Source organism: Aulonocara stuartgranti, assembly GCF_965226115.1.
Source record: "Aulonocara stuartgranti genome assembly, chromosome: 10".
Classification (NCBI taxonomy): domain Eukaryota; kingdom Metazoa; phylum Chordata; class Actinopteri; order Cichliformes; family Cichlidae; genus Aulonocara; species Aulonocara stuartgranti.
In genome coordinates, this window is record NC_138946.1 from 5175146 (window position 1) to 5199193 (window position 24048).

Consider the following 24048-nt stretch of genomic DNA (forward strand, 5'->3'; position numbering starts at 1 on the left):
AGACTAGTGAAACAGAAGGTTAGCTAATAATCTCTGGTGATTTAAGCTACATTAGCTAATGTTTTGAACGCCATTTAGAGAACAAAGATAATTCCAGAAAATAAACTAAGATACGGTGTTATTAACACTATTAATTAGTTGTTTTTAAGGGTGATCTGATGAAAGGGTCTAAACTCGCCTGTGACTGAGAAACACGCTATGGTGTGAGCTGAGTTTAACAGCAGCGCCATCTAGTGGCTTTTAGTGGAAACAGCAACTTCATTAACAATACTTCCCAAAAGGATAGGATTTGATTTTAGTGAACTGTGCTTATTTTACTGTTTCATTTCAGGTATTTAAGCAAAGATGAGAAAAATAAAGTCGATAGCTCTGGGTGTTGCCCAGCTGTCTCCAATAAAAATGTGGTTATTATTCTAACTACAATTATTACCTGCAAGACGCTCATTATGGCTCATTTTTTTTCCAGGTATAACAAAGAATGAACACGGGAAAAACAAACAGACAAAATATACCAGCTTTGGGGGGGAAGGGAGTTATCAGCTGAAGTGCAAAAAGCACCACCCTGCCTTTGCCATCGTTGTTTAGTTGTAGCTCAAGGAAGACGTCATTTTACCGTAGTGTACTTGCACTCTAGTCTCTTCATTCAGGCTTCAAAGAGAACGTCAGGTATTACTTTTCTTACCTGGAGTCCACAAAACATGGCAGTTTTTCCTTCAACTTCAGCCACATCTGAGCGATCATTGGGACAGGCCTGATTTTTTTTTTTTTTTTTGTTTTAAAAACGCATTTATTTTGTTTGCGCACAGCCACATTTCAGTTCAAAGCCCCAACACCAAACTACAGAGACAACTGCAGAAACGCAAGGTGCATCCTTCATCATCATCACAGAATGCCACCTAATGCACCAAGCATCAATAGTGATGAATTTAAAAAAAAAAAAAAAGTAACGCATGAAGCATCTACGTGCACATAATGGTGCGGACAGAGGTCCAGGTGACATCCAGGGAACACAGACGTTTGGATTTGGGATTCCCTGGAATTGGCATGCTGAGGTCAAACTGGGATCAATCACAAATGACTGAAAAATAAAAACCGCAGGGGCTCAATTGTAGTTCAGTAGGAAACTTCCTTTTCCTTTTTGGACAGTTTCTATTGAAACAGTTTTATCTAATGACTTGGACCATTAACAGTAACATTAAGAATTAAAAATACAAAGATCATTACAAACCAGAATGTTTATTACTAATAAATGCCAGAGACACTGGCTGAGACGACGACACTGGCCCTCAAGTCCGTCAAGAAAAGAAGAAAAAGAAAAAAAGACATTTAACTTCAGAAACGGTCATTTCTAAAACCAACGGCGTATGAAGAACACGATCTAAAGTGACAAAACATTTCCCCTCCCAGCACATCCCACAGGCTTCCAGATGTTGGGTTCAAACAGCCTGGAACAGTCTTTTAACCTGTGTTTTACAACTGATGAAATCTGGCAAGTTAAAAATCCTTCTTAGGTACACTGGAATCCATGTAAGGAGGGACAAAGAGGAAAGAAAGGGGGGGAGGGGGGAAAAAAGAATTCCATAATCAACATTATCCTTGACATTTGAACTTTAATCCTAAACCCACTCAATGTTTCATATTCCTCCCCAAAACCTGGAAGCATCAGAACAAAATTTACTGAAAACTGTATTTATTTGTCAAAAAAGCTCCTTTACAGCGCCAAGATTTTCAACCTGTAAAGCCATCAAACATGTAAAATACAACCCTTACAATACAATAGAATCAAAACAGGTACCAAAAAGTACAGTAAAAATTACACTTCCGGTGGAAATGTGGAAGGGGACGAGGAAACAAAACAAAAACACGAGGGAAAAATAAAAACTAAAACTGATAGGGTTTAAAAAACAAAAACAAAAAAAGAAAAGAAAAAAGTTACATTTCTGGTGTTTTCTGTACAAATGGTCTTCTGTCATAAAAGAGGTCGAGTCTGGCCCAGTGTGTGTCCGTCCAGCCGTCGGTCTCACTGGATCACTGGAGTCCTGAGGGGTGAAACACATTAATGACACAGCTGGAACAAACCATTCAAAGTCTAATCTTTTCAAAGGGAAATTAAACTTTTAAAAAGACAGCTTTCTATGAGTATTTTAACTTGAAAACTTCAATCTGTTCTCCACTTACAGCAGCTATTAGTAGCTCAGTGCCAAGTGAAACATCTAAGTGCTCTCTATTTCACTTTCAACAGCAGAGATGCTCCTGGCAGCCAATTTACTCAAGTACAAATAGTTAGACTCTGACCCAAACAGATGCAGGAACTAACACGAGCATGAGGCTACAGGAGGACGTCCACATGTTCGCCAGTTTACTATGATCAAATACTCAGCTGAGACACAGCGCCAACTGTAAATGTGTCCTCCAGGTGTTCAAATGGAGTTGCATTAAAAAGAAACCAAAAATAAAAACAAAAGAGCAACTAGTCATCAGTTATGTCTGCAGGCATCTGTGTCCAGCAGTAAAACAATCCTGAACAATGATATTTATGCTAACTGCAGTCAGTCAGCAGCAGGTGGCTGCCTAACAGCTAACATTTTGGGGACCTGTGTTCTATTATTAAAACACAATATTTAATCCAACTGCCTGGCATTTCTGGTGACGATTGGAAAGGAATGTTTTCCCATTTGGTGAAAGCCAGGACTGACCCCACAGCTATGTTTGGGACAATGACAGGTCAAATCAAAGGGGAACTCATGCGAACTTGAAATTACAACAGCAAGGTGTGAGTGGGGGTCTAATAAGTCTATCCACTGTTTAAACTGGAATACGTAGCACTAGGACACAGTCGCACATGTTGCGTTGTAGCAATGTCATACCTTGCACTGCCAAGTGACCATCAGTATGGCTTGTAGTTGGCCTGGTGTCCCCCCCGCCTTGGGGTTTTTCCATAGCTGGCATTGCCCTGGTCTGTGAAGGAGACGCAGTATTAAAGCAAGAGCTCAACATCTGACAGATGATGTTTGAGTGTTAAGTAAAGAGCAGGACAGGAACCCAGTTCTCCGGCTCCCCAAACTACACTCTAGAGGCTTGAGAAGAAAACATGGCACTCAATGATGTCTTAAACACTAAAGATGGGTGGCAGGAACGAGGCAAACTCCAAGAGTCAAACCAGGAAACGCGAGCCAGATGTGTTTTGGCAAATTTTAGGTTGTTAACCCTTTAGAGCCGGTCGGAGCGGGCACGCTCTGTTTTGCATAACTATTTTTAAATCCCGGTAGCTCTGCAACCACGTAAGCTAGCGCAATAATTTGTTTTGCATATGAAACCGGAGGAGTTGTACTTACATCTTTTGCCATCAGCTTGTCCTAGGTCACAGTTTCCTCCCACATATAGCTTTACAAAAACTGCATAAAAAGCACTTGCAGCAACAAAAACATAATATTCCAGAAACACGCTTTGCCGATCAGCTGTTCATAACACTTCCTATGTTGGAATATACGTCAGCACGAACTTTTGCATGTCTGCCATTACCTGCCCGAAACCGGAAGCGACGTCGTTTTCGTGGGTTTTTTTTTTTTACCATCAGGGCCACAGGGCCTATACTGTTTTTAAAAGTTATCTTTGACTTTATGACTTTCTGTGTCCTTTCTGGGATGCTTAGGACTCATATTGCACTGCTGGAAATAGTTTATTTTGATGCATATGCTGCTTTTTTGCAAATTTGCAGTATAATATTTATTTTCGTTTTTCCTGCAGTGTATAAAAATTGGTGAATTTCAAAAATAAAACTATGAAGACACTCAAAATAAATTTCCTGTGGTGGGAAACTATTTTGTGCAACTTTTTTGTATTTACAGTTTTGAGGGATAAACCTCTTAAATTTCTCTAACTAGAAATATGTTAAAAAAGCAAAAACGATTTTCAATTTTTTTGTAGTTTATTGCACTTTTTTGCAATTTATGTAATTACTATGCACTTAATGAATACATATTATTAAAATCTGGGCTATAATTGTTGTATTGATGTATAGCAACTTGAAATGCTCCCAAAAATGGCTCCACAGCATGTAAAAATATAATATAAGCTCTGGCGAACTTGGTTCTATGGTAGGTCTTAAAGGGTTAATGCAGCACCAACTTTATGCATCTATAGGAATATAACTGAGGGAAAAATGAACATCTTAAACGTTATGTTAGCAAGTTTATCAGAGCAAGTGGAACAGCTCAAAGGTCTAGAAGTACTGGCATGGCTACATCAAGCAGTTTACTCTTGTACTGTGGCTGTAGTGGGGGCGGGGTAAGGGGAAACAATCACAATCAGTACTGACGCGTACACCTCAGGTTTGGGCTTCGATGTGTTAACTGTTACTCCAAGTTACAACTCGTCTGCATGTTTGCACTTACTGTAATCGTATCCAGGACCATATCCGTAGTAACCAGAAGAGTAGTCATAGTTGCTGTAGTTGCCATATCCACCATAGCCATAGCCTTGGTTGCCATATCCTTGGTTCCAGTAGTTTCCATAGCCCTGGTTCCAGCCCTGGCTCTGACCTGAAACACAAAGTGCACATGAGTTTGGTCTAAACTTCAATATCATCCAACTCGAGAAGTACACGAGAAGTTCCAAATTACATATTAATACCCATTACCACTAAAACGTGCTGTCAACAGTGACCTAGCCTCTTAGCATTTACCCAATCATACAGATTCAAAACAAACAAGAAAATCCAGAAAGGAAGAGGGTGATCATCGTCATTTACCTCCACGGCCCCTGCCTCCTCGGCCTCCTCCATAGCCACCTCCACGCACTGTTCCGTACTGCTGCTGCTGGTACACCTCCTTTGGCTGAGCAATTTTCAGCTCACACTAAAAGAGATATACATACTGAAAAATCCATTCTCTCCTTTATGTGGCCTTTAAAACAAAACTAACGTTAAAACCGCCTTGCGATATTTATAAAAAACATTTGCAATTAAAGAGTGACCCACTTCCCATGTGTATACAGAGAAAACTCAAAGTTGTAAATTTCAAAAACATCTCAAGCATTAACTCAGGGTTTAACTACTGACTTGGTCAAACATCAGTTTGCAACAAGTTAATCTGTAGTGGCTTAATCTTTGTCACTCTTCACCAAAACAGATCACAGGTGAGGCTGCACTGTCCACCAGGTAGCTGATTAGAAGAATTTAAGCTGATTTCCAGCTGTACATCAGCACTTCTGGAATAACTGCTTACCCGGCCACCCTGGATGTTGTGGTATTTCTTCTCCAGACACTTCTTTACGCTGGTTTCCTCTTTGTATGTGATGAAGATGAATCCCCTCCTTTTCTTTGATTTGGGGTCAATTGGGAGCTCAATGGTTTCGATCTGAAAAAAAGGGAGGATTGGAGAAAAGATTTTGATCAGAAACAACAAATACGGTGCATGTAGTATGACAGTCTCAGGAGTAAATTATCTCTGCTTTAAAAATGTCGGCCACATCATTTAGTCAAACTTCAAACACACAAACAAGTGCCAGAATATCTCAGTTATTATTTATCCTTAACAGGATGACTTCCTCAAATTAATCTACAACTTTGTTGTTTACTGGCCAGTGGTGATGTACATGTGGTTAATTTATGGCTTAGACCAGTTTAGCTGGTAAGAACAGGATTAAAACTGTAAATAATGTGTTGAATTGCATGAGTATACAAAGTTGGGCAAGTCAGTGGCTCTCAAACATATCCACGGAGTTTGTACAGGAGAATAAAAATGATACTGCCATCTACCCAAGTTTAACTCTGGAAACACTTAACCAAGAAGACTCAACATACAAGAGAGATGCAGTGGTTGCTGCATTCTAACCGCAGATATTTAAAATACATTTTATTTGAAACCAACTAGAGATGGCACGATACCACTTTTTTATGTCCGATACCGATACCAATATCATAAATTTGGATATCTGCGTATACCGATATGAATCCGATATAGTGTTTTTTAATCAACAAAACTGTTTTTTAAATATCTTGCTGCATTTTGCAAGTCTGCAAGTTCATACTCAAGTTTAAAACAACAACTACACTAAAGCTATTCTGTTATACCTGTATGCAAAAAAAATATTTCATAGTTCAGCAATACTGATCAATCTAATAAACTTAGACCTACACCATCCTCCCTATTCTGGTATTTTAAAGAGTACTTAGCGTAAATATTAAGCAACCTAACTAATAGGGTTCCAACTCCCAGCAACAACAAAAATAAATAAATAAAAAATAGGGAACCACCCCTCACGCTCCACCTCATGATGCTTAATCTACGTAATCAACCTTAATTTGATGCAGTGTGAAAAAAAATGCACAGAAATCAATTATTTTTCAAGAAATATTAAATAGATTCAACATCTTTCTTCAACAAAATTGCAGACTGCACAGATGGTACCTTCCCAAAGTAAAAAGTACTATAGCTTACTAGGGTATATATATTAGACTTAATAGTCACTATATACAGTAATTGACTTCTATTCATTTTACATCAAATTAAAACTTTGGGTGTCAGATAATTATTTATTAAAAGCTAGACATTTTAAATGAGAATAAGAAAGAAAAGTATGTCTTTGTGCCCCCTTTTCCCTGTTAATGCCCTATCGGCCCCCCTGGCTAAACTTTGCTAGATCCGCCCCTGCACAGTTACCAGCGTCAGCTACTTAGAAAAAGATCCTGGTGTAGAAAGTAATATTAAATAAATTCTAACAACAGCTTATCAAGCTTAAACGTGCTGCTGTTGTTCAGCCGCTGGTTTGCTCTTTCTGGTGCAAAGTGGGCCAAAAACAAACAAGAGAGACTCGTGACAGAAAAGCCGATCAGCTGATTTAAGCAGTTTCACGATTGAAGTAGCAGCAGGAGAGCGAGAGGCAGTCGCTTGTTAAGCTTAACGCAGGAATGCTTTACAAACATTCAGAGATGGACTTACACACTTGCTTTACTTCTCTCGGGGATAACTTTGTCGGAGATGAAATGCCAGGTTGCTAGCGAAGCTCCACATGCTATCCAGACCACCGACAGGTCCTGCATGCCACAGCTGCTCTATCACGTGATGCATACTGCTCCGACGTGCTAACGTTCTGAGGCGAGTTACGGCGTGTTGCAAGTTTTGTGAGGTGCTTTCGTGATATTTAATGGATCGGATTACATTTTTTATTTTTCTCCGATATCCGATCCAGTAATTTAGGTCAGTATCGGACCGATACCGATACGTAATATCGGATCGGTCCATCTCTAAAACCAACCTCTCCAAAGGCGCCGAAGTATTCCCTGATGGTTTCCTCAGTTGCTTCTGGGTTCAAACCCCCAACAAAGATCTTCTTGACGGGATCCTTCTTCATAGCCATCGCCCTCTTAGGGTCGATATTGCGTCCATCCAGTCTGTGTTCCTTCTGCTCGAGTACCTGTGGATACAGATATATTACCATTAACAGACAATAACAGCACAGAGATTAGCGTCATCATCACAGAGATGACTAATAATGCAGACAAGGCAGTGTGGCTGATTAGCATATGATTCATTTATATTACTAAGAACCGTTCTCCCATAAAAGCTTCTGGAGCCCGTTCGGGATGAAATTATGCTCAGTTACGAGGGGAGTCACCTTATCCACGCTGGCAGAGTCTTTGAAGAGAACGAAACCAAAGCCTCGGGATCGGCCAGTGTTTGAGTCCATCTTGATGGTGCAGTCTGACACCTCACCGAACTTACTGAAGTAATCCTTCAGGTCCTTTTTACTCGTATCCCAGCTGAGGCCGCCCACGAACATTTTCCTGTAAAATTACATGTAGACATTGCTAACATTTCTTCATTTACAAGGTTTCACAGTTTATTTTCCCAAGGCTCATCATGCCAGCACGAGATCCTCGCACACATCACATGTGGCCAACCACAGTCCAACCAGACACTCACCCAGCATCCTCCTCTCCTTTGCTAGCGTCGATCTTTCCGCCATCTGTGTTGTTGTCCTGCTCCTCGTCCCCGGCCATCTGCTCCAGCTCAGCTCCATTCTGCTCCTCCTCTCCCTCGTTGCCGTTCTGCTCTGATGTCTCCATGAGCAGGTTGTCAGCGTCTGCCATTCTGACGGTGGGATCTTCAAATGACTGAGATGGGACAGGACAAAGTTTGAGAGATTGGAGAAGTAGGTAGCAGACTACATTAAACCAACATTTATCAATTCACGCACAACACTAACTGGAAGCGGTATTGTCTTCTTTACGTTTTTGATGCTTTATAAATACTCTTCAACAAGGACAAGAAACCTTTTGTTCATATCACTACCTGATCCCATCTTTGCTCTCACTTGCTAATTTGTTCAAATAAGACTGATTAAAATTCAGCCACACTTATGCTGACTTTAAGTCGCTCTCACATTGGTTTTAAACTCACTCATACTTAAATGTACATTACATACTCTGCAACAGGCAGAACTTCTAAAATGCTGTTGATTTATTTACCAAAAGGATCCTCTATGATCTATTAACTGCAAAGTTTAACCAAAACAAAAAACGAGGCAGCACTTCCCATCTGAAAATACTGACGTTTAAACTACAGAATGGCTTTTACTAGCGTATAATAAATGTATGGTTTTAGTCCTATATTATTAGTTGATCTTCTGTGATCAACTAATAGTGTGTAGTATTTTAAACATTTGTTACTTTACATCTTAATTTCTAGTGATTTTTAGGATCCTACATTTTAAAATGTATAGTTTTAAAGGTCCTTTGTTAAAATAGTTAAACATAACCAATAGCATCATAACAAAACAACAGAATAGGCACATGGCTTTAAAAACACCCGGGATAAAAACTAATTAACTCTAAACAGATACACACAAAGAGTGTACTCATTTAAATTCAAGTAGCAATAGAAACTATTTTTTCCCAGAGTTTGGAAATTACTGTATAAGGAGAGCCGAAACACGGCCTAAAGATATTTCTATTCGTCCCTATTTTCAGAGAATATTGAGCATAAATCGGAATGCTAATAAAGAGCCGCATACATAATGCTAACTGAATGCTAATTTTAAGTTAAAGCGTTAGTCCGATCATTGCAATGGCGCCATATATCGGCAGGTTATTTATTATTTACACACCACCGACCATCATCAGTAATAAGACAGTTACACGCAGTTGTGCGTGCACCAGTGACCCCACAGCCGCGGTTGAAAGGAAAGAAAGAGCGTGAGTCTTCCATGTTGTCCAAACGTTTAAGCGGACCGCGCTTTGCTCCGTTACCGCTCGGGGCAGACAGCAGGCCCGGCTATCAGATGGGCAACCAACCAAACACAAAAACCGTTTAGATGATATAAAGTGCACTTAAAAACTGCCATTATGCACAACGGATGAGAATCATCAAGAGAACAAGAGACTCATAGCGTGCAAAAGCCGCGCTAACGCACATTAGCACGCTGCAGCTAACGAACTAGCCATGCTTACAGGCTAACAAGAAAACACCGCACACGAACAAAATGGTCGCCGCAGAAGAATCACGATGGAAATAAGCACGATATAAACCGGAACTCCTACAGTTTCTATTTACTACTCTTATATTTGCTATTACCCAAAATAACAATAAAAACGTGTTCTTACTTTGACTGAAAATACCGGGGACGCCGAGTGGCTGTTCAAAATGGACACGCTCCAAATTCGCCGCTAACTCGTGGCAACATATATATGACCGGATGTGACCAAGAAACAACCACGTCGTAATGTCGACATGCGTGATTGGACGAAAGCGACCCTTTTGAAGTTAAAGGCGTTGGATCATTGGTTGACTGTTCGCCCGCTGTGACAAAAGCCACATTCAGTAGCCAAACGTCCTTCCTGCTTCCTGTGTTCTGCTTTCTTTTTAGAGTGGCGTCTCAAAAGAAACGTTTTAAACATGCTAGGCTTAAAAGCGTGAATAATACTAATGTGTGTTTCCGTAGCTTCATTTTAGTCGGCTGCAAATAGCTTTAAAAGTGAAACCGATGTTTGTACTGTAGCTTCGCTACATTGTTACGATCCTCTGCGACATCAGGGATTAAAGAAGACATTTTGTACTGTTCATATTTGTCACACTAACATGTTTCAGATCATCAATAATATTTTAATATTAGACAAAGATAACCTACGAAAAAACAAAAATACCGTTTTTAAATGGTGATTTTATTTATTAATGGGAAAAATGCCCCTATGAGAATTAGTAATCGCCCCCTAAACCTAATAACTGGTTGTACAACCGATGGTAGCGAGAACTAATAAGTCTTTCACATTGCTGTGGAGGGGTTTTTTTTTGCCAATTATTATTTGTAGAATTAATAATAATAATACATTTTATTTGAAAGCGCCTTTCAAAAACACTCAAGGTCACGTACACCATAGGTGTCAAACTCTGGCCCGTGGGCCAAATTTGGCCCGCAACCTAATTACATTTGGCCCGCGAAGCCATACCAAATTACTATTAGAGCTGGCCTACTGGTATTATACAGCTAATATATATATTGTTTAGTATTAAGCTTTGCATGTTCCATATTCAGTTTTTCAGCAAAACGTGTTTGAGTCCATAAGAAAAGATTCATTCTTATATCTGGAGGAATAAATATATTTCAATAAATATTAACGTTAGCCCTGTTCCAGTTTTGAATTTTGGCCCACTGTGTATTTGAGTTTGACGCCCCTGCTGTACAGAGCAGAATAAAAGCAACATAAAAGCAAGCAGTTTACAGCAGCGGTCCCCAACCCCCGGGCCTTGGACCGGTACCGGTCCTTGAGTCGTTCGGTACCGGGCCGCGAGAGTTGAGGCTCAGGTGTGAAATGTATAGTTTTCAGGGTTTTTATCGGTTTTCAGCGTTATTTTGTTATCGTTTTTATCGTTTACTCGGTTTTCCTGGGTCTTTTCACGTGTGTTATGAATACATTTTCTTTTTTTCGGTACGGTACTAGTTTTATTTTGTTGTATTTATCCGCGACACCTTAAAGGCCGGTCCGTGAAAATATTGTCGGGCGTAAATCGGTCCGTGGCGCAAAAAAGGTTGGGGACCGCTGGTTTACAGAATTGTTTTAATGTAGTCAGATTGGAGGGTTTTTGAACCTGAATGTCCTGTTTACGGTCATGCCAAAGCACCTGAATCTGGTTTAAGTCTGAACTTTGACTACACACTCTTTGCCTTCTTCTTCTTCTTCTCCTTCTTTTTTAGCCTTTTAGAGGTGGACTTGCTGAGAATCAGAATCATCTGTCTTTGGCCAAGTTTGTGCACACACACACACACACACACACACACACACACACACACACACACACACACACACACACACAAATAGACAGTACATGCAGTATATATACAAACTATAGGTTTTTTATGGCAAGTCTTCCAGGTGCTGAAGCAGCAAAGTGACCCTAAACAATCACACTACCACCACGATGTTTGATTATTGGTATGATATTCTTTTTCTGAAATCTGTTAATTTTACACCAGATGTAACAGGTCTTAAACCTTCCAAAAAGTTCATCTTCTGTCTCCTCAATCCACAGAATGTTTTCCCAAACGTTTTAGGGATCATCAAGATGTTTTTGGCAAATGTGAGACGAGCCTTTGTGTTCTTTTGCAGTGGTTTCGTCTTGGAACTCTGCCATGGATAGCATTTTTGCCCCCAGTCTCTTTCTTATTGGTGAATGACGACCTGACCTTAACTGGGGGAAGTGAGGCCTTCAGTTCTTTAGAGGTTATTCTTGGTTCTTTTGTGACCTCCTCGATGACTCGTTGATGCTCTCTTGCAATAATTTTGGTGGACTGTCCGTCCACTTCCTGGGAAGGTTTTTTCATTTGTGGATCATGGCTGTTACTTATTGATGTGTTACACTAATGCAAATTTTAGCATTGATCCGTATACAAATATAGGTCTAATATTGCTGATGCCAATACTTTTACCCTATAAAGGCAGCATATGTAGAGGAGAGCAGTGTGTCATGATTTATGAGATGAATCATCATTAATTAGACACGTATGTGAGAATGCTGTTTGTAGATTACAGCTCAGCATTCAATACCATCGTTCCCTCGAAGCCGGACAGGAAACTGCAGGATCTAGGACTGAGCAGCTCCCTCTGCAGCTGGATCCTTAACTTCCTGTCTGACAGACGCCAAGTGGTCAGACTGGGCAGCATCACCTCATCCCCCATCACACTGAACACTGGTGCTCCACAGGGGTGTGTACTGAGCCCTCTCCTGTACTCACTCTACACCTATGACTGCACGGCCACTAACAATTCCAACATCATTGTGAAGTTTGCGGACGACACTACAGTGGTGGGTCTTATCACCAACGGTGATGAGACGGCTTACAGGGAGGAGATCAGCGCACTGACCCACTGGCGCCTCCGGGAACGGTGCCCAATCGAGGAGGGCAGGGATAGCTCAGTAGGTAGAGTGGTTGGGGGTTGGGTCAAATGCAGAGAAAAACAAATAATTTCCCCACGGGGATCAATAAAGTATACACTATTATTATATATACACACACGTAGAAAAACATATCTAGTATACACATTCAGTAATGCATACACTCTTATATTGTACATATATTTATTCATATAACTCTCAGATTTAGCCATTCTTATATTTTGCTTGTTCTTATGGTATTGTATTTTTGCACACCTCTGTTGCTTGTGAAGCTCGCACACAAGAATTTCACTCGCATGTCCTGTACCAGTGTACCTGCACATGTGATGTGACAATAAAAGTGATTTGATTTGATTAAATTAGCAAATTCTGAACAAATTTTAATGACTACTGTATCACTGTCAATTTCCCCCACAATAATTCATTAATACAACAAAGCACACTTTTCAGCATTTGACACATCCCACACAAAAAAGCTCACATACAGAGAAAAATAATAGTGAACAGGACTCAGGTCAACTTATTCTTGCAGAACCTCCACAACAGCCCCAGGTTCTCATGCAACACCACCCCTGTGTTAAAGAAAATCTTTCCATTCAGGAGTTGTAATCTGTAGGAAATTGAGGGAAAGTAGGTTTAAACTATAGTTACAGGCCAGAGAGTGATTCTTCATTTACACCAGAGCCAAATAATGTGGGGTAGAAACAAATGTACTTAAAACACAAGAGTGCTGGGGATTTGTAAATAGGGCAAAACGTGCCAGTCCTGGTGGTCAGGACGACTGTTTACTGCTTTATCGGGCAAGTTGAGGCACGTACAACATGGGCACACACACACACACTCATACACACACACAGTAAAGGGTATCTGTGGAGACAGTTGTGTTTCAGCAGTGGTCACTTGTAAACAGAACGAGAACTGCAGCAACGACAGGTAAGAACGCAGCACATTTTAAACATGACTAAATTCTTTCTTTTTCTACTTTTTTTCAGTAAAAATATTTTCCAAGTTTACTTAATCCATCCAGTTGTGTCAAAGTAATGATTATGCACTATACTAAATGTGTAACATGACTGACATGCCAGTTGAAGAGTTTGTTTTGGAAATGGAGGATGGAAAGGCCATCAGGCTCAAACCTCAACCCTTTTTGGATCTTCACTCAGCAATAATAATCTAATTAGAGCTTTATGTCCCTGTCTTCCTTTTCCCTGCAATGTGGATTTTCCAGATTTGTAGATGTGGATAAATAAAAAAGTTAAAAATCCTTAACTGGAGTGGGTATTGTTATTTAATTTTAACTAAAATTACGTATTAGACTTTGTCTTTACATCAAATATTAACTTTTTAAGAAGTCATTGCTTTATAGAAACAGATTAAAACATGACACAACCTGTTTCTTGCACATACGCACACACAAAAAGTATGGTTGTGGTGCTAAGGCCCATACGTTGTTACCAAAGACCAAGTATAAGAGTGAGAAAAGTTGTCTTAGACAGTGTGACTGCTTTTGTTGTTCTAATAATGATCTCTTACTGCATGTGACTCATTCAAACTTTTTTTTCCACGGCAAAAATGCATTAGAAGGCATAGACGTGGCTTTGCAAAGTGGTGACTTCACTCTTTTACAGAAGTATAGGACTAGTTTATTGAGCTCCCTCCTGGAGTGTCTGAAGGTTGCCTGGTAACTGCTCAGAGCTAATCACATGAAAAAAAGGCTTTTTGCACTTCTGCTTGTCGGGATTTATAAAGTGCGTATGGATTAAGTGGTGGATTTTGGATGTTTTGATAAACAGATCCGGCACCTTCTGGTCAGAACAGGGTTACAGATTCCCTGTTTTTCCAGTCTGAGTAATCTGCTCCCTGTACCCTTACATTTACTAAACATGAAAATGGCATTTGCTAATGCTTCAAGCTATTTTTGACACACACTATTACATTGTAAAACTGTGTTGTAATTTGCATGTACTCATTTGCCCTAAACAACATATTTAAGCTACTTCTGGCTGCTCCTTTGCCCAAAGGTTCACTACAGGAGCTCTGCAAGTTTGATTCAAATAGTTTTATGCCAGATACGCTTCATAATGAATAATGAAGACATTTTTGTCTTTGGCCGGAATTGAACCAGCAACAGTTTAATTGTAAAACATGTTAACCACCAGAACAACTTCCAGATAAACATAATCTGCTTTCTGGGATAACCACTGCACCCCATTGGAGGATTTATGAAAAAAAATCCTGTCAGAGGAAGCATTGGTTATTATAAGAGCTTGAAAAAAGTGGGCAGCTGGCTGCTTGAGATTGTGAAGACATTTCACTTTGTATCCAAAACACTTCTGTTCTAAAAATAAAAGGCAGACAGTCCCAGGTATTGGCAGCTCGTTGACCTGCTATTCATCATGCGAGTCATCACATGAGCCAAGGTCTGGGGGGAAAAAACAAAATCAACAAACAAAACAAAAACGAGTCATTACCGTCACTGGGGGTTAAAGGTGAAACCACTGTGAGACTTTGCCCCATCCCACGATGTGCTTTATTGATGTTACCTGAAGGAAGGTGTGAGTGGGGGGTTTTGTTTGTTTTTTAAGAAGTGGGAAAATCACATGTGGTTCCATTTAACTGACTGAACTAAATTAAATACAAAGTTACAAAATATAACAAAAATTATAAAAATCTCAGAATATTACGCAGATTATATATATATATATATGATTGACATTGGAATTGTAACTATAACTATTTTCACTGTAGAGGATGTGCAAATGTTAAGGTTGTGCATCTATTGCACGCTCTGCTTAGTTGGATGGGTTGCAGAGAGAGATGGCCGAATTCAGGAATGATTTCCTGTGCCGTTCAGTGATGCAGATGGGCAATCTCGTAAGGTATCAGAAACAAGGTTTATGCAAGAAAAGGGTCTCCTGCACTTCTGCTAAAAATATTGCAGGTGTGACACCAGGACCAGACACTGCACAAGGGCCTTCAATGAAGAGTAAAAATGAAACTGACAAAAGGCAAGCTAAAGGGGACAAAAATATACATTTTATTACAACAAGCATTTACTGCAAGATTACAAGTTTCTGATGGTCAGTGTGATTGGGGTGGCTGTATAGGCAGTGTCGTTAGCTGATTGTTCTTACACGCTAATCACTAACTACACTACCAGTACAACCACCACACACACCAGCGCAGCTGTATTTCCTTCCAGACTGACCCGCTTTACAGGTAAATATAGATTCAGTGTTTTTCAAAGAACTTTTGGATGTTTTATCTAAAAGTCCTAAATGTTAGGTTAACTAAAACTGTTTAAGAGAGGGAGAAAAAACCAAAACAAGACATGTTATGGCCAGTAGAGCTGGCATGAATCTATTTATTTCTTTTCAATGACAGGTCAATGTTACTTTATTCACACTTTAATTTAAAAAAGACAATTAGAGTGAAGAATTATTTAAAATATCAATTTTCACATCTTAAAAACATACTTAAACAGCATTACTTTAAATCAGGTACAAATAAGCTTATCCTTTAAAAGATGTACAAAGTGTGTGGCCTAAATCCGACATCAGCAGGAACCAGATTCTGGTTTGTAGCTTTAAGGCTAGGATCGCGATTTGCTGACCCAGTGGTACTTGTCAACACGAGGCCCAGTGAAGGTGAACGTGGCTCGATAGGATCTGAAGCCTTTCTGGCTTGAGAAGTGGGCTCCAGCAGGAGCGCCATGAGGTGGGAACATGTCTCCTGGAAAGCCTTTCCGCTTCTCCCTCAGCCAGCTCTGAGGGGCACCTGGAGAGAACTCGCTGAACTGAAGACAGGTACAACAAAGTCATTTAGAAAACCTGAGATCTCTTAGAGAAGTTACTAAAAATACTTTGCAAAGCTCTAGCTTTAAAAATGTTATTCAGCAGAATTACATTTTATTTTTTTTTTGGCTAAAAACCTGCTCCTGAAGATGGTCAATCAACTTGCACTTTCAGGAAGCCTATTTTTTCCAAGTCTCATGTTAATGAGCTTACAGAGAATGAATATGTTAAGATATAAAACACTACCATCATCATCGTCATAAAACAAGCTTGGGAGGCTTTAAATTGTCCTGCATTTCATATATTGAACTCACCCTGTAAACACTGTTGGGGTTGCTAACAGTCGGAATGGTTTTGGGTTCACTGTTCATGGGTGGGATTTGAGGGCAGAGGGTTGAAAGGCTGCTGCTGCTGGTACTCATGCTCATGCTGTTGTCTCCACCTCCATCTTCATCCTCATCTGATGAGCTTCCTGATGGGACCTCGAGACTCGCCCGTTCCACAGCTTCATGGATGCGGCGGGATAATTCCCCATCACCGCGCCGACAGTTGTCCACCACTGAGACGCAGAATGGACTGCTGTGTTCACCATACCTGCAGGGATTCAAAAGAAAATTAGAAACTGACGGCAAATTCAGGTTTCACGATTTCTTTGTACATGTACAATGACAATAAAGGGCTTTTCCATTATGAGGCCAGAAGTTCCACCTTAACACTGCTCTAAACATTTGTTCCCCCACCACTCCTTGTCCTAATGTTCTAGAAACCTGCCAGAGCTGTGACAACATCAGCCCGACTCATGTGCTTCACATATCTTTAGTTTAGTGGCAGGAAATCAGGACAAAAAAAGCTCCAGTAAGGAAGCCAAATCAGCCCTTTTCAGTCACAATCCATTCCTTCCCTTAGCAGCAATGATCAAGTACACAACTATGAATATATTAGTACATGCCCATGACAAACTTAATTACAAGTAATCCGATGCTTATTTGTAAAAATGAAATTACAACTATAGGTGTGGTAGATGCACAAGGTAAAATAGTTAACAAAAAACAGGTCATTTTATCTTCGTGCTAAATGGTTGTCAGCCAATGCAATGGTATATTGATATAGATAAGAACCTTCAGTTTGGCTGTTAACTCCTGGTGGTCTAGGAGAAGTTGAGATAAAGATTGTGTATTATAGAAAGACACTCGTTTTATTGATTCAACATTAGGTTTGTAACTCGCTGAACCACTTGTTAGCTCTAGCTTTGGCATGAAGACACTGCTAACTAATCATATCACCACCTGTTTGAGCCATATAAAAAAAAAAAGTTGATTAGACCAATTTATTTGCACTTTTCCTCAAGTCTTGTCACTGTGTGGATGATCAATAATTAGATTATAATTAAGCATTTACTTCAAACTCTGCTTTTAAACTGACATTAAAATAAATGGTTATTCATGTCTTAATGATATTACCATCTGGTTAGTAAGTTAGATGTGAAACCAAAAAGGACTGAGGACTTTGAAACAATGTAACCTGCAGCGTCGCACAAATGCAAGGTGACTAATGATTAAAGCAAACCTGCAGGACACCTCTCCAGGGTCGACCCACACTGTCAGCTCCTGGGGCAGGCCCAGGTCCTCGTACCTCACCCCGCTCCGCTCGCAGACCTGCTCCAGCACCGGGTCCTGTAGCCGAACACTGTTCATACGCAGACACCTGAAAAACACCGGACAGCTCAAAGAAAGTTTTGTTTTTTTTTTTTAAATAGTGTTGCAATTTCACATGTCACCAAGATGTCAAGTCCAGTAAAAATCCAATTAAAATATAGATGGAAGAGTAGTAGTTGGTGCCAGTTAAAGGTGGTTTAAAGCCAGACGATTAGGAATAGCATCAGCACATTAGTTCTTTAAATGGTACAAAAACAAACTGAAGATCTCTTTCATGAATCCTAAAATTGTACGATTTCTTTATGTCCCGAATCAAATGAGAAAATGCAGAATATTGAACTATAGAGTCGCCTGTAGTGTGCAATGCAAGCCCCATTTATTTTAATTAGAGCACAAAAAGAGGGGGGGGGGGGGTATTTCCCACGACAACACCTAATATTACAGGGTCTAGCACCACTCAAAGTGAGCAGTGGAACGCAACTTTGTGCATTTACTCCAGTACTTTACTTAAGCACAGCTGCAATGCAAATGTATTTCTATTGTGCTGGTTTCTACTCCCTGCACCACCGTAAGGAGTCTTGTACTTTGAGTCTTCAGACCTCTCCTTTGGTTGCTCAGATAAAGTGAGCAGATTCTAAGTCAAGCATTTTTCTGAGCAGCTGAGCAAAGCTTAAAATTAACCCGCCAACATTTAGATTGATATCCATTATATTCCTGTGAATAAACCTGAGAGCTGCAGTCCTGCTTCTTACTGAGGCCAGTAGAGTGGAGCATTACAAGTGTTTTTCCAGGTGTTTTGATCATTTACAAGGTTAAATAACTCAAGTATAACAGTTGGTATTTTAAGTAAAGAATCAATACTTTCAATTACAAAGTGGGTTCATAATATTTGTTGCATTTCTGAAGGCAGAAAGAGTTTCATAACCTTACAATTTTAAAGATTTGGATACTTTATAGCCAAGTACATTTAATACAATCAGCAGCTGCAACATTAAAGTGACATTCATTAAAAATAAAATCAGTAATTGTATCAAAATATACAAAATAACATAAAGTTACTAAAGCAAACATATTCATTAAGAATTGACTGAGAAACATTTATTATTTCAGCAGCGAGACCTTTACCTAAGGATAGATACTTTACAAAACAGCTGTTCACTACAAAAAGGTTCTCAGGCTCCAACTCAGCCACTTCATTTTTATCTATACAGCACCAAATCACAACAACAGTCACCTCAAGGCAGTTTATGTTCAAAGTTAACATGCCTGCAATAACACTCTGGATGCAGTACATGTACATAAGCCACCAGTCTGAAAAATACTTAAATCATTTTATTTTTAACCATTTATTTCTGATCAAATAATCTGATTTCCTGTGGGTCCCCAACCAACTTGTCTTATAGTAAATCCATACAACTTAAAAGGAGAGTGCCAAATGGATACACATTCAGGCTTTGAAACAAAGTTTTTCCTCTTAAATTTAATTGAGTTTTAATTTTTAATATTATGTTTGGTTAACTTTTCATTTTTAAAAGGGAAGCAGGACCTTCAGCCATTTTGAAACAACCAAAAAAAAAAAAAAAAATTGCTTTTGGATTACTGACCTGTAGGCCTGACCCCTGGCGGGTGCACTTGGGTGCCAGTGGTTCTTGTAGTTCTCAAACAGAAGGGAGGTGAGGGAAGCAGCAAAGCGCTCTCTGCTGTCATTGTCCAGACATCCGTATCTCTTCACCAGCCGAGCCAAAAAGAACACAGCGGCAGCAATTTCCTCCTTCATGGCGACACACTTACCGAGCACAGCAAACTGAAACCGTAATTTTAAAAAAATTATCTCTTCAGATAAAACGCATGTAGGGATCCTAGTACCACAGAAAATAAAAACATCCAGAGCAAACTGGAAACCAAACCAAACAATTCAAGCAAACATATTTGCTGCTGAAGCTCAACAGAGAACTCAGCTTGAATTGTAAGGCAGCTTCATCAAAGACACCAAAACACAAATATATCCACATGCATCTAAATGTGCAAACGCAGCAGCACCCTTCTCAGCAGTGAAACCTCACTCAAATCAAATTCTAAAAGAGTTTTTAATAAAACCACCGTTCAGCTGTGCGACCAGCTGCCACAGCTGATGCTGATTTACTTAATGACTCCTCTCAGGGTTAAAATGTAAACAACGCCCTGTCTGCACTTCTTCAATGTTAAAATGCCCCAAATTCAATGAAATGTGTGAACAGTTCTGTGCAGCAGGAACAGACTTCTACATTAAATCTGTCCATAAAGTACAAGCAGAGAGAATATTTACATTTCTCAGCTCATCAGCACATAAGAAGAGAGGCATTTCTGATGATGGTGCAAGACTGAAAAAGTTGTTTTTACAACTTATATTTATTTTGTTGAGTCAGTTTCATTTAAAATCACTTTCACTTATTTATGGTGATACTGTTGTGCAAGACGGTTCTTAAATGTATTTTAAATGTGACTCTAATCATGCTTGTAATTGATTATTTACTTTTATACAATAAATATGTAGCTTGCAAGGAAAAAGAACAATACATATATTTTTGTTATTCATTTGTTTGGCGTTCACAAACAGCCTATTTTGTCACCTGACTATATACGGTGATATGATGAAGATGAAAGGAATAACGTGATAAATTAACACGTCTGCCACGTCATGTCTTTTCATACATGAGCGAAGCAATTGTGCCACAGGCCTGGCAAAAACCATTACAGTGCACAGAAAGCCAGAGGCGGGGAACACAGCTGTGAGATACCAATGTAAGTTTTCCAAACAGTTTATCAGACAGGTCCAAGGTTGTTGCCTCAATTTGGGGAAAATGAGTGAAACAAACAGATCCTTTTTTTGTACACGCAAGTGAAACCTTCCTCTAAGTAGGCCTGGAAATTATTCTCTTGATAAACTGATTAATCGGTCAACTATCCTATTAACAAGGAAATCTGTTTGTTTTTTTTTCAGGTTTCAACATGACAAATAGTCATGCAATCTACTTCAAACACACATTCTTGCTTTTCCTTTTAACCTCACTAATAAAACAGGGATTGTCTCCTTGTTAGTTTTTTTCTGCTTCACTTACCCCATCCCTCATCCAGTCCTTGAACCTTGAAGATGTATCACTGGGGACCTAAGTAAGCTTCACAGTTGTGTGCATCACCATTGGGGTTTAGTCTTTTCCATGTTGCTGATCCTTTGATATTGCTCTCTTGCTCGCTATATAAATATCTCTTCTCATATGTGCAAAAGTTTTAGGAAGGTGTGAAAAAATGCTGTGAACAAAGAATGCTTTAAGAAATATAAATGATTGTTTATTGGCCCCAAATGTATTCTGCAGTAGGATGACAACTCCAAACAAACACCCAAAGCCATTAAGAACTATCTTCAGCATAAAGAAGAACAAGAAGTACTGGAAGTGATGGTACGGCCCCCATAGAGCCCTGATCTCATCATCGAGTGTGTCTGGGATTACATGAAGAGACAGAAGGATGCAAGGAAGCCTACATCCACAGAAGATCTGTGTAAAAATCCATGAAATAGATTTTATCAACTGACAAACACACAAAATTAATAATCACAGCTTATATTTTAATAATAAGTGAACAGTGAGTTTATATTCTGTCAAAAAAAAGAAAGAAAGGAAAGAAGAAAGAAAGATGTCTTTATACAGCAATGATACAAGCTAATCACAAATAAATGTGCAAATGATCAGTGGGAGTGAAGAGAACACTTACAAAATAAAGATTTTCTTCTGCTTTCAGACTTTAAAAGAAGACGAAAATTTGGCAGTTACAAAGTTTCATAATTAAGTTACTTTAAACAGTAAAATGATGAAATTTAAGTGTGTCCGGACCCATCAGGACAAGAAACATTGCCTTTAATAGATGAAATCCAGCCTTCAATTATATGTTTTCATGAAGTATGACTAAACAATAAAAACAATACACTACGTGTCCAGAAAAACCCATTTCCCCTGCATCACAAAGATCATTGATGCCAAATGCTCAAAATTTAACACTAAATTATTGGCCGTTAAGTCAGTGTAACAGTGTTTTAGTTTTGTTAATAAGAGTAAAAATAAATAACAACATGGCACACACCGGTGGGAAAAATTACTAGGCCCGAAAATGTGAAATAATGTGGTTGACACATAGCACCTGAACAGTCTAAATAAAATCACCCAAACAAATAAAATAAACATGTCTTGACTTCAGGTTAACTGAAGACAGTCGAATAAATAGACAAATCTACAGATTGTCACATAAGATCAGCCAAAATAAAAAATAAAAAAAAAATAAAAAAATTGAAATGTCATCTTCAAACATAAAATGACCCTGTACAATCATGATTCTAAATATTTGACAATCAGAAAAGAAGAGAAACCTTTGGACATTTAAAAGCTGAACAGTTCACAGAACATTACAGTGAATTTCCAGCTCCGTGGTTTTACCGTTGGACTGTACTAGAGTGGATTTACACAGTTCTCAATTTCAAATGATCCCATTTATCTTAGACTGGACACTTGCTCAGCCCCTCAATTCATCCTGTGTCTGAATCAAACCCTCTAAATTGGCTGTCCCTGACACGCACGCAGCATGTGGGTGGGGCCTCTGTGGTCACAGCCAGAGCCCTGTACCTAAGATGACCATATTTGGGGTATCCACCCTGATTGACATCATTCATTTAAATTTGAGGAGAACACCCCCCCCAAAAAAAAAAAAAAAGACTTGAAACTTGCTGTTTAGAGCAATCTGAAGCCTGGGGTTTTGAATTACAGGGATTATTTCTATGTTGCTGATGTTTATTATGAGCATTCATCATCTGAACTGTAGACATATCACAGGGGAAACTGGAAAGCAGAAAAACAGGTTGAGCAGTAAGTGAATTACCCCACTGTGACATACATTTGTGGAAACATGAAATATGAGAGCGAATGTCAGTCAGCACTCCTGGTTTTACAGAACATTAGAAGGAGTGAGATGAAAACGTGTTCTGTAAATTTAAATGAGCTGACCTTCAACTGTTATTTATGAACAGAGCTGAACTGAACAAGTACACGACAGAAAGCCTCATCATTTACCTGTCCGAGTATCACAATCACATTTACATTCACAACAATGTGCAAAAAGTAGCCGTTATACTCAGATTTAATAAATAATTATGTTTTTGTGTACCATCCTTTACCCAAGTTAACAGCTTGAAAAGGTTTGTCCAAAGAGAATTAAAGTTAAAGTTCTTCAGTCCAAATGACAATTTGGTTTTCCAGTAATTTCATCATTTTAAAAAAAATATTAGTTTACATGTATCATGTTGAATGAATCGAAGACAATTGTATATTAACTAAATGTTCAATATTATCCACATTTACATGGATACATCTGAAAATGCTGTTTGCACATCAAAGGTTTCCATCCAAGAAAAGCATTATAAACATATACTGCAGCATATGTTTATAGTACTTCAGTATATTAATGGAAGTTATTGAGGAGGAAACAAAACAATTAAATTTAACAAACAAAACAAAAACCCAAGTTTGAAATCAGGCAGGTCTGCACTTTTTCCTTCTGCCTAGAATTCCCTGCTGATATTTTTTAATAAAAGAAATTATTAAACAGACTTAGAACTGCAGCATTGTTACTTAAGTGTGGACTGAAGCCAAAACTGAAGACACATCTTTGTTTTCAGATGCAGACAAAAAATAAAACTGAAGTGCAAAAATCAGTACTCCGTACACTCAGTGCAGTGATGAGCTGTCAGAACAGGACTGGAAGAATATAATTACAGAATATCATCTCTAACAGGTGATTGATGTACAGTGTAAGGCTGTAACAGCACAACGCTCCCAGGACTCCAGGAAAACCTATTTTAAAGTGACCTCTGAAAGCAGCACGTCACACTTAGACGTACAAAGACGCAAAGTGAAACGGCTCACTACAAACTCTGGAGCACAAACTGGAAAAGAAATTAAACGCTACAGCAGTTTGAGGACAGGTAAAACCTACCAACTCCTCCTCGGAAAACTTTATTCACCATTAGTCACTTTAAAAACTGTGCACAGGACGACAGCATTTACACTGGAAGACTGTCTGTTTTACTTAGGATTTTAAAGTCAGGCTCAATTAAGGAGAACTCAGTGGGTACCATGTGCCCCGTTTGTTTGATTAGCATCATTAGAGTACACAGAGACCCAG

At 39.1% G+C, this 24048-nt stretch overlaps 2 protein-coding genes across 2 annotated transcripts; both read right to left on the bottom strand.

The window, feature by feature from the left end:
• Positions 1-1220: 1220 nt before the first annotated feature.
• LOC309716235 (heterogeneous nuclear ribonucleoprotein A/B-like) lies at positions 1221-9733 on the bottom strand. Its single transcript, XM_082549914.1, has 9 exons — positions 9605-9733; positions 7926-8116; positions 7618-7786; positions 7258-7416; positions 5226-5357; positions 4751-4856; positions 4395-4541; positions 2868-2958; positions 1221-2039 (listed from the first exon to the last, which is right to left on the bottom strand). The coding sequence occupies exons 2-8, from the start codon at positions 8090-8092 to the stop codon at positions 2888-2890; spliced, it is 951 nt and encodes a 316-aa protein (XP_082406040.1). The 5' UTR covers positions 8093-8116; positions 9605-9733; the 3' UTR covers positions 1221-2039; positions 2868-2887.
• Positions 9734-15720: 5987 nt separating this feature from the next.
• Positions 15721-19831, bottom strand: btg4 (B-cell translocation gene 4). The gene is made up of 4 exons (XM_082547835.1): positions 19446-19831; positions 17753-17890; positions 16501-16780; positions 15721-16188 (listed from the first exon to the last, which is right to left on the bottom strand). Exons 1-4 carry the CDS (start codon positions 19616-19618, stop codon positions 15985-15987), a joined length of 795 nt encoding a protein of 264 aa, XP_082403961.1. The 5' UTR covers positions 19619-19831; the 3' UTR covers positions 15721-15984.
• Positions 19832-24048: the final 4217 nt, after the last annotated feature.